The 15,060-nt window shown below is 41.0% G+C and overlaps 1 protein-coding gene across 2 annotated transcripts in view; it reads left to right on the forward strand.

Annotated features, from left to right (window-relative positions):
• Positions 1-15,060, forward strand: part of DNAJA1 (DnaJ heat shock protein family (Hsp40) member A1) — a 163,548-nt gene that overhangs the window by 69,007 nt on the left and 79,481 nt on the right. For both annotated transcript variants that reach the window (XM_044060970.1, XM_044060971.1), the window contains exon 8: positions 13,600-13,700. In XM_044060970.1, the coding sequence (XP_043916905.1) occupies positions 13,600-13,700 (101 nt within the window). The remainder of the gene's footprint in view (positions 1-13,599; positions 13,701-15,060) is intronic.

The following is a 15,060-nucleotide window of genomic DNA, read 5'->3' on the forward strand; positions in this document are numbered from 1 at the left end:
GGCCTTTTTAACCCCGGACAAACAAAAGAGTCTGTCACTTTACTTCCATCACCTATCTCATCAGTCCGTGCTGACTGCAAGGACAGTCCTTCAAGCATTAGGGTTCATGGCATCTTGTATTCTGGTGCTTCCCAATGCCAAACTGCATATGAGGAAGCTGCAATGGTATCTCAAAATGTATGGACACAGCACTGCCAAGATTTGGACACTGTCATTCAAATAATACCTTGCCTTCAAAAGGAATTCTTGTGGTGGGCTCAGGAATGTCACCTAAACAAGGGACTCTCTGTGACCCGGCCAGAGGCAGTCAGATTTTAACGACAGATGCCTCGGACACTGCTTGGGGAGCTCATCTAAATGGAAAGTGGATACAAGACAAGTGGCCTGCCAGACTACAGCATCTACATATCAACATGAAGGAGATGTTAGCAGTCCAGTTTGCATTGATGGCGTTCAAGGAGTTACTTCTTCCAGGGCAGGTGTTGATTCTGACAGACAACACAACTGTCATGTGGTACATCAACAAGCAAGGGGAACACATTCTTATCCTCTATGCAGGCAAGCAATGATTTTATGGGAGACTGCGTTAAGCCTGCAACTGACTCTTCAGGCAAGGTTTCTGCCAGGAGCACAGAACTCCCTAGCAGATGTATTAAGCAGACAAATCATGGATCCCCACGAGTGGAAACTGGATCTTCATGTATTTCAGAAATTGACAGTGTCATGGGGAACTCCAGACATAGATCTGTTCGCTTCTCCACTAAACCACCAGCTGCCAAAGTATTGCACAAAGGGGTTTCATCACACAGCTTGGAAAGTGGATGCTCTGTCTTTCAGTTGGAAAAACCTTCATGTCTATGCCTTTCCACCTCTACCTCTTCTTCCAAAGGTATTACTAAAGGTCAGACAGGACAGGCCAAGGATGATTTTGATAGCTCCAGATTGGCCTCGGCAACACTGGTACCCTCTTCTAAGGAGTCTTGTAAAGAAGCCTCCATGGCCTTTACCTCTGATTCCTCATCTGTTATCTCAGAAGGATGGTCATCTGCTCAATGTCAAGCTTCAACCTCTTCATCTCACGGCTTGGCATATTCTGTGTTGAAGCATGGTAGGTCTCAGCTTCCTCAACAAGTTTTAAATGTGATTATGGAAGCTAGAAGGCCTAGTACTAGGAGAGTGTACGAGAAAAATGGAAGAGATTTTTATTTTGGAGTACAGCAAAGAATTTGGAGATTTCAGAGCCTAATTTGAGTGTGGCTCTTCAATATCTTACTGAATTATTGGACAAAGGTTTGTCTTTCTCTTCCATAAAGATTCATGCTGCAGCAATTTCAGCTCACTATGATTGTGACCCACCTTTGTTTTCATCCTTTGTTCAAGCAGTTTCTTAGAGGGGCAAAGAATATAAGACCCCCACGTAGAGCTCCTACTCCTGCTTGGGATCTCAATTTTGTGTTGGAAAAACTTACTCTACAACCTTTTGAGCCTGCAGCTACTGCTGAATTGAAATATTTGTCATGGAAGACTGCTTTTCTGTTGGCTATTACTTCTGCAAGAAGGGTGTCTGAGTTGCAGGCCCTTATGGCAGTAGAGCCCTTTTTGATTTTCCATAAGGACAGGGTATCATTACGTACTAATCCTTCCTTTATGCCTAAGGTGGTTTCTAGTGTGGCTTTAAACCAAACTATTCATTTGCCTACGTTTTTTGCAGATCCTCAAAATAAAGGGGAAAAGATTTTGCACACTTTAGATGTACACAGGCAATTGCGTTATTATTTGAGCAGGACTAAAGATTTTAGGCAGTCTCAACAGTTACTTGTTTCTTTTGCTTTAAGCTCACAGGGCAAGCCTGTGTCAAAGCAAACTATTTCTAGGTGGATTGGTTTTTGCATTGCATTTTGTTATTCCCATCATGGCAAAGAGGTTCCAGCTGGGATTAGGCCTCATTCCACTAGGGCTACTGCCACTTCAACAGCATTTCTAAGGGGGGTGGCAACTAAGGATATTCTGGAAGCAGCTACTTGGAGTTCAGTGCATACTTTCTCTAGGCATTATCACCTGCCTATATACTCTAAGACTAGGGCTGGTTTTGCCACAGCTGTTTTACAAGGCATGTTGTCAGCTCCTGCTACTTTATAATTTGCCAGCCTCCCTTTCCTCTGCTTTGGGATTCTACCCAATTGTCAGGACTGCAGCAAGGGAAGGCGAAGAACATAGTACAGTTTTGTACCTACCATAAATGTAGATGTTCGAGGATTCCCTTGCTGCAGTCCAATTTACCTCCTCCTTCCCTCTGTGTTTCAGGGTGGTTGTGTAGGTGAGTTTACATGCTTATATTTTTGTATATATTACTGTATATATTGTACATGTTTTTTGGTGCAGGTTGTTTTTGGGACTTGTCTTTTTGGGTCTTCTGACATCTGGGGCAAGAAAAGACTGAGGAAATGGCGTCGGTCATGCGCATTAGTACCCTGACGTACTGACGTCAGTCTAAGGCGCCATGACCGACGTCAGCCTTATACTCTGGTATTCGGGCCGACTGGGACGCGGACTATACCCAATTGTCAGGACTGCAGCAAGGGAATCCTCGAACATCTACATTTATGGTAGGTACAAAACTGTACTTTTTGAGCAAAAAACGCAAAGATAAGGACAGACATACGAGGTCCGCACCACTTACTGAAACCACTCCAAGGCCGACTGTTGGTTCTCCGGTACTCAGCGAGGCACCTACGCAGCCCCTGAGTACTGATGACAATGCATTACCGGTGTCTTCAGTACCCGAGGTCGCAGGCTCCTAGGCCCCCATTCCCCCTACAGATGCCGACGCCACTCCTGGCGGGGAAACTCAGAATTTAGACAGGCCTGCCATTTCTCAAGTGGTCTTCAGGCCTTCCTCCTTCTCTATTAAAGCCTTCACTAAATCTAAAGCAGTCATGAAAACCAAAAAACAGGTTCCTCAGACCCCCTCTCAAGGCACCATGCCTAAAAAACAGCTGCTTAAAATGGCTGAGGATTTGATTACTCTTGTCAGGGGTTCTCAACCCCCCTCTGACAAAAGGCCCAGATTAGAGGAAGACTACCCTTCCTCGGATCAAGCTTCTGTTACCTCAGAACTGTCTGAGGACCAGAATTATGCCTATTCTCCATTCGAAGACTCTGATGCAGAGGAGTCTATTCCCTCGGTCTCCCCCCCCTGAGGACTTCTCTTTTGGGGAAACCGTGCATACATTGAGGGAACACTTTCACTGGGAAGGCCAAGATTACTCAGATTCCAAGAAAAGACTCGAGGAATTTCTTCTGCTCCCCCAGCATAGGCCTCTTGCTATCACTCCTGTTTTAGATATATTGGATGATGTGTACACAGAAGCCAGCCTTAATCCAGATTCTTTGCCTCCAGCTCTTGTTTGACTGGTATTACCGGGTTCCTGACTCTCACCAGTTCCTATATTAAAGCTATACTGCTGACCCAGAAACAATTTCACAGGGTCCCAAGGGAATTAAGGCCTCTACTGCTAAAAACCCATTACCTTCAGAGAAAGATTCCAGTGCTTTTGAAAGGTGGGGGAAAAAGGTGTACACCTCGGCCACTTTAACCATGAGGGCATTAAACTGTCGGTTCCATATGTTAAAGTATCAACAGTTTTTGATATCTCAGCTGAAAAGCAAGATGACACAACCAGATTTAAGAGAGTTGCAGGATTTGTTGCATGGTGCAGAGCAAGTGGGTAAACATACCTTGCAGTGTGGTTTTGATGCTTTAGAGGCCTCGTGTAGAGCTGCTGTTACGGGGTCGTAGGCATGCTTGGCTCAAAGAGCAAACCTTACCAGATCATGTCAAAGCTAAATTATTAGATGCACCTCTTCAAAAGGATGTATTGTTTGGTGTTAAAGCTGAGGAGGTGCTAAAGAAAATGGAGGAAAAAAGCGAAATCAATGCAAACAGTGAAAGATTTCCTGCAGGTACAGCCTCCCCATTTCAGCAGAAACTGGCCTTCAAAAAATTGGTCCTTTCCAGCCACGGACAGACCTCAAAGGGGCAGATACAGGCATCCAAGGGGTAGAGGGCAACCTCAAGGATCTTTGAGCCAGGCAGTGGCAAGCACCAACCCCAAGAGGTGGAGAAGATAGATCTGTCTTTTAGAAAACAGACACAATGATCCCCCCCCCCCCTACACCTGCCAAGCAAAGCTTTAATGGCAGCACCTTTGGGCGGAAAACTGATATTATTCTCAAAAAATTGGCATATTGTTACAAAAGACAAATGGATTCTAGACATTATAGACAGAGGCTACAGGTTCCACTTTCACACCCTTCCAAAAATGAGAGGCATGCCAAACCTGCCACAAAATCAAAGGGCAGAGGCACAAAAACAAATTTCAGCTCTCATGGACATGAAAGCAATTCAAGAGGTACCTGCAAAAGAACAAGGTCAAGGGTTTTATTCCAGACTATTCCTGGTACCAAGGAAAGACAAAGACTGGAGACCTATCTTAGACCTATCCATCCTAAACACATATCTACAGGTGCCAAAATTCAAGATGCTCACATTGCAGCAACTTCTTCCCATGCTGGGCAAGGAGTCTTGGCTGGTAACATTGGACCTCCAGGAGGCATACCTGCATGTCCCTATCAGACAAGATTGCAGAAGATACCTCGGATTTCTTGCAGGTTCAACCCATTGCCAATTCTATGCATTGCCCTTTGGCTTATCTACTGTGCCCAGAGTGTTTACGAAATGCCTGGCATCAGTAATTGCCTTCTGCAGACTACAAGGGATACAAATCTACCCGTATCTGGACGACTGCCTGATCCAAGCAGACAGCAAGGACATACTACTGCAGCACCTGGCGTTTGTAATAAAACTGTTGAACTTCCTGGGATACACAGTCAACAAAAAGAAGTCAAAACTAATACCCTCTCAACAAATAATTTTTCTGGGTGCCAGCTTGGATACAACCAACCAGATGGCCTACCTCACGCCAGACAAGCAAGGGCAACTGTCTCAATACTTCAGAAAAATGGCAACTTACACCAGGCTAACTGCAAGGAAAGTCCTGCAGGCTCTGGGATTCATGGCATCTTGCATCCTACCAATCCCATGTGCAAAGCTGCATATGAGGAAACTTCAATGGTACCTAAAAAAAAAGTATGGTCTCAACACAGCCACAGCTTGGAAGCAATTATACCACTCATTCCATGCCTTCAAAAGGAATTTGTGGTGGGCTCAAGCTTGCCAAAGAAACACAGGTATTCCTTTCTGTGTACCTCAAGCAACTCAAATCATCACAACAGACGCCTCAGACTACGCCTGGGGAGCACACACGACAGATCAGTGCATTCAGGGAAAATGGACCCGAAAAGAGAAGCACCTTCACATCAACCAAAAGGAAATGCTAGCCGTGCAAAAGGCTATTATGACCTTCAAAAGACCTACTGCATCCAGGCCAGCTATTGATAAGGACAGACAACACCACAGTAATGTGGTACATAAACAGGGGGGGAACTCATTCATACCCCCTGTGTAGGCAAGCCATGACCCTATGGAACACAGCACTGGAATTGCAAATTCAACTACAAGCACAATTCCTGCCAGGGAAGGAAAACACACTGGCAGACAACCTAAGCAGAAATATGACAGATCCACACAAATGGAAGTTGCATCCTCAAGTTTTCACAAAGATAACTCGGGCATGGGGGCAGCCAGACATAGATCTCTCTGCTACCCACAGAAATTGCCAGTTGAAAAAAATGTTGTTCAAGGACCGATCATCCACAGGCCTGGAAAGTGGACGCACTTTCCTTCAATTGGGCAGCATTGACAGTCTATGCCTTCCCGCCTCTTCCTTTGCTGCCCAAAGTTCCATTAAAAGTCAGAGCAGAGTGGCCGAAAATGATTCTCGTTGCGCCAGACTGGCCAAGACAACACTGGTATCTGCTCCTGAAGAGCCTGACACATTCCCCACCATGGATCCTACCTCTAGTTCCCCTTCTGTTGTCCCAGCACAACTACAAAACCCTTGATTTCCCAACAATTTCTCCTCTCCAAGGAGGTGCAGGATGTCATCTTGGAGGCCAGAAGACCCTCTACTAGAAAGGCCTACTCCGCCAAATGGAAACTATTTTGTGCCTGGAATCGAGAAAAGGGACAGAATCCTTGGGTAATAAATATACCTCAAATTTTACAGTACCTAGCTGAGATGTTAAACAATGGACTTTCCTTCTCCATCAAGATCCACGCTTCAGCCATTTCTGCACAATACAACACCGATCCTCCTTTATTCTCTCATCCTCTCTTAAGGCAGTTCCTCAGAGGGGCAAAAAATATAAAACCCCCAAGGAAACCACCAGTCCCTGCTTGGGATCTCAACTTCGTATTGGAAAAGCTGACCCATCCTCCCTTCGAGCCAGCTTCTTCAACAGAGTTACAGTACTTGTCATGGAAGACTGCCTTTCTTCTGGCTATCACCTCAGCACGCAGGGTTTCGGAGCTACAGGCCCTCATGGCTGTGCAACCATTCATCATTTTCCATCAGGACAGAGTTTCCTTACGAACCAACCCTACCTTTATGCCAAAGGTAGTATCCAGTGTAGCTTTGAATCAGACTATCCACTTACTTACCTTTTATCCTAATCCACAAAACAAAGGGGAAAGACTACTACATTCCTTGGACATTCACAGACAACTTCGTTACTATTTGGACAGGACAAAGCCATTCAGGAAAACTGAGCAACTCTGTGTCCTATGCTGCAGGTGCTCAAGGAAAGGCCATTTCCAAACAGACAATTTCAGAATGGATAGCCCACTCCATATGCTTTTGTTACTCATTTCATGGAAAAACTGTGCCTGCATGCATCAGATCCCACTCCACCAGAGCCACAGCTACCTCTGCAGCCTTCCTCAGGGGGGTCCCTACCAAGGGCATTTTGGAAGCAGCCACCTGGAGTTCAGTGCACACTTCCTCCAAGCACCATCACCTCCCACTATACTCAAAATCTAGAGTGGGCTTTGCCACAGTAGTCCTGCAGGGCATCCTAGCCCCTCCTAGTTCCACTTAGTGCCTACCACCCTTACTTAGCTTTGGGATTCTACCCATCTGTTATGACTGCAGCTGTATGCACGATGAACATAGTACAGTTCCTACCATAAATGTAGATGTTAGAGTGCTCATACAGCTGCAGTCCAGTTTTCCCTCCCTCCATCTCCTCTTAGGACAGGCCTTATGACAAACACTTTTCATATAACGTTTTTGGGGTATTCTTTTATAGTGTATTTGCTTGCAACTACTGTTTTTGATTTATCAACATTGCATCTTTGCATAACATTATGTTTGCCCTCCTTCTGGAGGCACCTGACATCCGGGGCAAGAAAAACTGAAGAAAATGGCATCGGCTGCCTCTTTTATACCCCTGCCGCGCTGACGTCCGGGAAGAAGCGACGACAGCAGACGCTGGACCTAGACTTTGGAATTCGGCTGACTGAGGACCCGCCTGACTGCAGGATAACCCATCTGTTATGAGTGCAGCTGTATGAGCACTCTAACATCTACATTTATGGTAGGTACAAAACTGTACTTTGTCTTCCAAGTATTCTTCCTTCAAGGGGCAGAATAGATTTTTAAAAAATACTTGCTAAAAAGGAAATGCAGGTTTGGCCAACAAAGTGAGCTATGAAACGAGATTTTCTGGTTCTTGCTCTGATAATAAAGACCACAGAGAAGACTGCTTGTGAAACCTTTTCAGTGTTTCAAATGAAAATGTTGGAGAGAAGGAAGGGAGCATGAGAGGCTGACGAAGAATTGAGAGTACGTTGGAAATAAAGCAGACGCAGGATTTAGGAAATGGTTTTATTACTGTTCATCTCCAGTAACTTAATGTGGTATTAGTGCAATAATCTGGAAATAGTGGACTTTTTTCAAAATTTGTTGGATATGTGGTGACTCAAAGGCATGTGCCGATTTCATGTTATTTAATGTTTGGAAAAATGCTTTTGGGGGGGAGAAGTTATTGAACTATTTTCTTAATAATAGTATTTTTGTAGTGTATGATCTTTGAGGAAGCATTACTTTGTACCATGCAATAATTTTATGTATAATGGGAATTGTAAGTAGGTGCTGTGTGTTTTTTTTTTTTTTTTTTCCTTTTTCTCTCTCTCCTTGAACAGTTTTAAGAAATGTAGGCACTGGAATATGTTTTAAAAAAATACTTTAGAAAAGGTGCTTTTTCCTATTCTTGCATGGAGGAATGACTGGGTTAAGGCCCTTTGATTTAGTAACATGTTTTTTGAGAAAGCAACTAAATAATAAAAGAATACTGAATATTATGAGACTTTTTTTCCTACTTAGATGAATGTATGCTTAATAGCAATTTTTGTATCTGGTCCTCATGTCTCCATGGAAACAATCTGATAACCAGAAATTGGTTACAGTCTGGAGAGTGTTTGGCTGGGTGGAAAAGAGAAACTGCCTAGGGGATAATGTTCTCTGCAAGTATTCAGGAGTTTTTCCAGCTGGGACAACTATAAGACAAAACCAGTTAGCACTTGGTAAAACCACATACCGTGTGTCTTAGCATGGATAACTTATATTTTTAGGTTAACTCATTCACTGCAGTGGAGCTCTGGAAGTTTGCATTTTTCTAATGAGTGGAGCCTAAACCTTTTGACAGAAACAAATAATCACTTTTCAAACAAATGTTCATATCTCTGGAACAATAGGGGTTATGAAAGAAGTCTAAATGTCAAATCCTTCATCACAAACTATTTTTATAGTAGCATTATTATTTAGGTTCTAGATCTTAAATTGAATTTTGTAAGTCACAGTAAAATATTACTTTTGTAATATTTTATAAACAGTTTACAATTTCTTGGGCTCAAGTTGCACACTGTCAGCAGCATTTTGCTCATCTCGCGGAGAGCTTTCATATGAGGCTAAGGGGGTTACATCTGTTTATTTTTTGCATTTTTCTAAATATTTCAATTATCTGTATACATTTAATATCCTAAAACAGTAAATATCTCGACCTGCACTAGACAGAGATCAAATATTGTTTGCCATTTGGTAAGCTTTAAAACCTTGTACATAGCTTGGTTTTAAAGTTATTGATGCAAATATGAACAAGCGATGTTTGATGCCTAGAGGTGTCTGTAGGAGTTAACTGCAGATACACCTGGAGGCGTCACTCAGATGTAACGAGAAGTCTGGGAGTGTGGCTGTCAGTTTGGGACATTTGTTCCTATTAGAAGGGTAAAACTTCAGTATTTGAAGATGTATATAGTTTTGTGTTGGTATTAAGTTAGTGAGTGTTTTTATGGAGTTAGATTTTTTTTTTTTCCTTTTAGAGGGCTTTCAGTAAAACAAAGTTTTGTAAGATGTGACATAGGCTCAAATGGGTATGACGACAAACAACTGTATAACAGTTCAACCTGCCAGACCTTGTTTGCCTGTAACGCACACAAGCTGGAACTAGACGTTTAACAAAGTGTGTTGCACGTAAAATGTGGGAATAATAACTTTAATATAACTGATGCTTTCTGTAATGCCTTAAAATGTCGGTCTCGTAGATAAATACAGAAAAGAGAGTAGTGAACTGTATTAGAAAAATGAATAAAAATAGTGGTGTTGCAGGAGACGCATGGAAAGAACTGAACATTTGAATTTTGATAACTTGATTTCAGGATGGTTGTTCAGCGGAATACATGGGGAAAGGGGGGGAGTACTTGTTAATTGCAGGAAGAGCTCCGGTAGCGATGGAGAATAAAAAAGGCAATGATGGTTGATTTATAGTACTAATGGGCTGTTGGCAAGGGAGGAGGATTTCCCTGGTAGTATCTGTATTCCACCTAAAGCTGCTATAATGGAACTTAAGAAAATTCTGGGGGGAAGAAATCGGTTTTCAGAAAGGAATATTACTTATAAGTGGGGACTGGAATTTGATTTGCAGCAGTGAAAATGTCTGGGAGCTCCAGAAGGGAAAGTATAACAAATCAGGGTAGATTTTTGATGAAATTTTATTGAAGTATTTGGCATGGAAGATGTGAATTTCATATTCCCCAAGATATAAAAATTGGGCTAGGTTGGACAGAATTTACATTTCCCAGAACACCTGCATTTATCTGGTCTTGATGCACACCCAATAACCATTTCAGATCATGTGCCAATAATAGCTAAAATAAAAACACAGGTTAATGAAATAAAGACATTGACACTGGCATCTTTCAACATATCTGTTTAAAGAGAAGAATTTAAGGAATGGGTAGTGGAGATTATTCAGGAGCTATTCGAGAGGATAATTTCTTGTGAAAATGTAGCAAGGGAGTGGGGAAAATATAAGATGGGAGATTTCCACCCTCTATTAAAAGAAAGGCAGCTGTGGTTAAGAAGAAATGAATTTAGAGGGTATGACATGTAAAAGTATTGCAGAATGAGGTGAATCTCTCAGAACAAGAGGATCAACTGCAGAATACCAAGCAGAAAATAAAGGAGTACCTCTAATATGCACGTGTTTTAGAAAGATTGCTGTTAAGCGACTTTTTTTTTTTATAACTCTAGAGCATAAAAACTTTTGGCACAATGACTGGAAACAGAAAGTAGAAGGGTTTGTCGCCAAGCTTAGGGAGCCTATAACAAGGAAGGTAACAAGATTCTAGAGCGATATTAGAAATATTTTAGAAATTGTATGAGAGTCTGTATAAAGCAGAGAAATGGGCAAATCCAGAAAAGATACAAATGGAAATACTTCTGGAAGAATTAAGTATGCCAAAGTTAGAGGTAGATGAGGCTCTGTTACTAATAGTTGGGATAGGAGGAGATTGGTTATACATCACCATTTATATCTAATCTACGGGAAAGCCCCTAGGAATAGATGGTATCTAAATTTTTCACACATTAAACTACTCTATTTGTCAAAATCACTCTCATATTTAGTGAGTCTGTTCACACGTAATAACTGACTTTTAACAATATTATCTTTCATCCCTTTCGGATGCATACTACTGTAATGTAAGTAGTTATTATTTTGAACTTCTTTTTTGAATATCTTGGTATAAATCTTTTCACCACTCTTAATCACCTCTACATCCAAGTATTTAATACTGATAGTGCTATACTCTGCTGTAAACTGCAAATATGTGTTAATGCCATTTAAATACATAATAAAACTATTCAAACTGTTTTCATCCTCTTTCCCTAAAAAAAAAAAAAAAATTGTCAATAAATCTGATATAAAATCTGATATCAGAAAAAATACTTCCTAATATATTGATTCTTTCCTAGCCTTGCATAAATAAATTAGCGTAGCTGGGTGCCATAGCGGCACCCATTGCTACGCCATTTATCTGATGGTAAATGCCATTGTCAAATTCAAAATACGTACGTCTCCCAAATATGCAACAAATTCTAGATTTTGATTTTTTTTCTGGGAAATGGTTACACAGATTTTTGTATACCCAAAGTAGACTCCAGAGAATTTTCCTTGGGTAGACTGCAAATGTTGCATGTGTGACTGGGGAGAGAGAATAATTGGGAGCATATTTTCTGGGAGTGTGGTGAGTTGGTGGACTTAAAGGACTCCCTGTGGGGTGCACTGTTGGAGATGCTGGGTGGCAGATTGGTGTGACACAAGAGATTTTTCTGAGCTATGATACAGAATTGGAACTGCCTAGACATGGTAGATCCTTGCTGCCTCTAATTATGGTGACTGCCAAAAAAGCAATTACTAGAAAATGGAAACTTAAAAGTAGTGACTGTAGTAACAGATAACTGGAATTGAGATCCAAGGGTAGGGGCAAACTCCCATAGAAAAAATGGAATTGTGGAACAATACATACAGGGGAGGAATGAGGTTTAAATGAAGAGAAGACTTAAATGAGCTATATAATGTTTGACTGAAACTTGTTTGCAACTGGGAGTTTCAGTACGGCTTGTGATGCAAAATGCTTGCTACTAGGATTGTCTGTGTGTTTTTATATTAAAAAAAAAAAAAAATGTATGATAGCGATTTATTTAAAGGACAGGAATAGAACTTAAGTAACGTTGGTTAGGTTAAATGACATACACCAGTATATGTGAAGTAAGTTTGTAAACGTGATCTTATTAATACAGTGCCTAAGTCACAAATGATAGTTCAGTAACGATGTTTTAAAAAAAAATTGACCAAAATGGGACGGTAGTAAACTGTGAAAGTCAGGCCTATTGTAAAGCTATCTGTGGTAGAAGTCATAGTATACTGATTCATCTGTAATATAGATTATGGTCATTTCATACCGCCATCAGGAAGCAAATGTGACTGTTGGAATAAGCTGCCATTTCACCAGGATGCTTGCTGTGTCCAGTACTTGCTTAAATGCCTCCTTTATATCTGTTTGCATAGGGGTAGCTAGCTCATACTTAATGTTGGTACCAGTAAGAGTTTAGGAGTTGTAATTCCTTTGTTCTGTGTTAGGACTCAAGCCTTCTGATCTTTTTCCTTTGACTTTCTCCAAGCTTCTGTCTTCTACAGGATTTTACTGCTTGAAGCTTCCACTTTTAGAGGCTCCTAGGAGTATCCCCTTGTGTCTGATATGATTGTTCATCATCTTGATTTCTCTGTGAGAGGACCTTCCTGATGGGATTACATTGATGCCTTGCAAGTGGGCAGATGTGCTCCTTTTAAGGGAGGAAAATGTAGTTTCCAATTTGTTTTTGGTTAGCAAGAAATGTGCACTTTCAGTGGCTGTGGCATGTGGACAGGATCAGAAGAGAGGTATGGTTTGGTTTGGGACAGTAGTGCATGTTCCTAATGAGGGAATCTGCAGTAAAAGGCAGGAGCTTAACAAACAGTAAATTTCTGAGGAAAAAAAAGATGTATTCGTGTTCTAGGTCTGAGTGCCATTTAGGTCAGTTGATTATGATAAAAACATTACCCTTTTTATACTCCACACTTCCTAAAACTCTTCTGTTTCCTTTTTAGAGTAGCTACTTAGAGAGCTGCAGCCCACATTTTTTTTTAATATATTGTCCATTCTTTTGCATTTACGTACTTCTTGATAGTCTGAGTTTTTTATGTTAAAAAACTGATCGTGTCCTTGTAAGGTGAGATTTGAGCTTTACATTTTTCTTTTTGTGAGACTGCATTTTTGACTCCTGAATTACTGAAGTTTGGAGAACGCTGGGAAGAAGCGTGGGTGGTGGATTGTCCAGTAGCAGGAAGTTATCAAGTTGTAGAACCAGTTAAGATTGTTCACACTGGGTTTTCTTGTAGCTTGTGCTTACAAAGAACAAACTGGGGTTGTTTAAGGTGATCGGTTTAGTGGTTTTGAACTAACATTTTGTCACCCCCCCCCCCCCCCCCCAAGTGTGTACATGTGGAAAATAGGGTGCATCACCAAACATTTGCACTGGCTGTTTAGCTATGGTTGTGTCCTGAAGTCCCATCTCTGGCTTATTAAATCATGTTATGGACAAAAATGTCTTCTGTTGAATAAAATGTGTTTATTTCCATAATTCTTCTTTGAAAGGTAGAACCTTGGAATAAGTGCTGCAGCTTCTTAGGAAAATGGAGTGTGGACTTAACTGGATACTTACAGCATGATAAGCACTTAATTTTGTTTTCATTTTACAGGTCAGGTCATTAAACATGGTGATGTTAAATGTGTTATGAAGGAAGGAATGCCTGTTCATCGCAATCCATATGAAAAGGGTAACTTGATAGTGGAGTTTAAGGTAAGTTGTAGTGTAAGGAATTCCTATTGCATGAGGATTTGCTGTTCATCTCTGTCCCTGTACCAAAAAGTATTGAAAGTCGTATGAAATGTGCATATGAATATTACATTGGTACTAGTGTTAAGCTATGTCTGCTTTATTGCTACTTTGCCTGGCAACCTTTCCTACCTCCACCCAGCCCCAATCCCAGGTAGGCAAGGCCAGCTAGACTAGTTGCTTAAGTTTTAGAACAGCCTGACTGACTTTACAGTTTCTTGTATGTAGTCCTTGAAAAATGGCTTGTTTAACTTTCTCTCCCAGAATCTAGATGCCTCCGTTAAAAAAACAGTGTAAAGGTATTTCTTACAGTTTTAACTCCACTCCAGTGGAGGTAAAGAGGTTTGTACTTTGGCTCCAAATGATTGCATTCTGAGCTTTTTGTCAAAATTAAGTTATGAACATTTGTTTGAAATGAGGTTATCTCTGGATTCATGTGGGTTACTAAACAGCTGTAAATGGCAAATGTGTTCAGAACAAAAATCTTCAGTGGTAATGTTATTACATTTTAGGGCTTAAACTGGATTTTGTTATAGTAAACACAGTAAATATTGTGTAATATTTTGTAAACATTCTCTGTAACCACTGAAACTGCACACCATACTAACTGGCATTTTGTTCATCTGCCTGCGCTTTTATGAGACTAAGCATTTATGTCAGTATTACGGGGATGTGGAGATTTAGAACAGTGTAAACGTTGACAATATAAATATAATATGGGTAACTTAATATTTAAGTAGCACTTATCAAATACTAGTGCAGTTGTTTTGCACATCTTGTAAGCTTTTAAGATAAAATATTGATAGTTTATATGTAAGATGGTTTTGAAGTTATTAATGCAAAATGAATAGGCTATATTAGACACTTGACAGGCTTGATTGGGATTCAGTTACAGAAGCACATGGAGGTGTCATTAGGCTGTAATGAGTTAAGAACAATCAGTCCAGTGCAAGCAAAAATGTTGCGTTGTGACCGTGAACATTAGCTGTTGCATAGTTTCAACTCTGCTTCTGAGTCCAATGAATTTGTTTGCATGCAACTTTGAGGTGTTGCCACAGTACTCCTGTAGGGGCCTAACCTGCTAATTAATTACTCAGTAGCCCCGTTTTTAAATCCCCAAGTTGATAGTTGGTGAAATGACTTAAGTTACTGCTGATGCACTCACAGAATTGCACCAGCAGTAGTCACTCGCTATCTGAGGGGGGGTTGTTTGTGGAGTTTTCTCTCTGTCTGCATGGATACTTTTGTTTGAAACCTTTAACCTCTTGTCCTGTGGATCACGTTAATGGGAATGGGTCTTAAAATATAAACATCTGAAGTAGGA

Source organism: Protopterus annectens, chromosome 2.part0, assembly GCF_019279795.1.
Source record: "Protopterus annectens isolate FY-2018-M chromosome 2.part0, PAN1.0, whole genome shotgun sequence".
Lineage (NCBI taxonomy): Eukaryota > Metazoa > Chordata > Ceratodontiformes > Protopteridae > Protopterus > Protopterus annectens.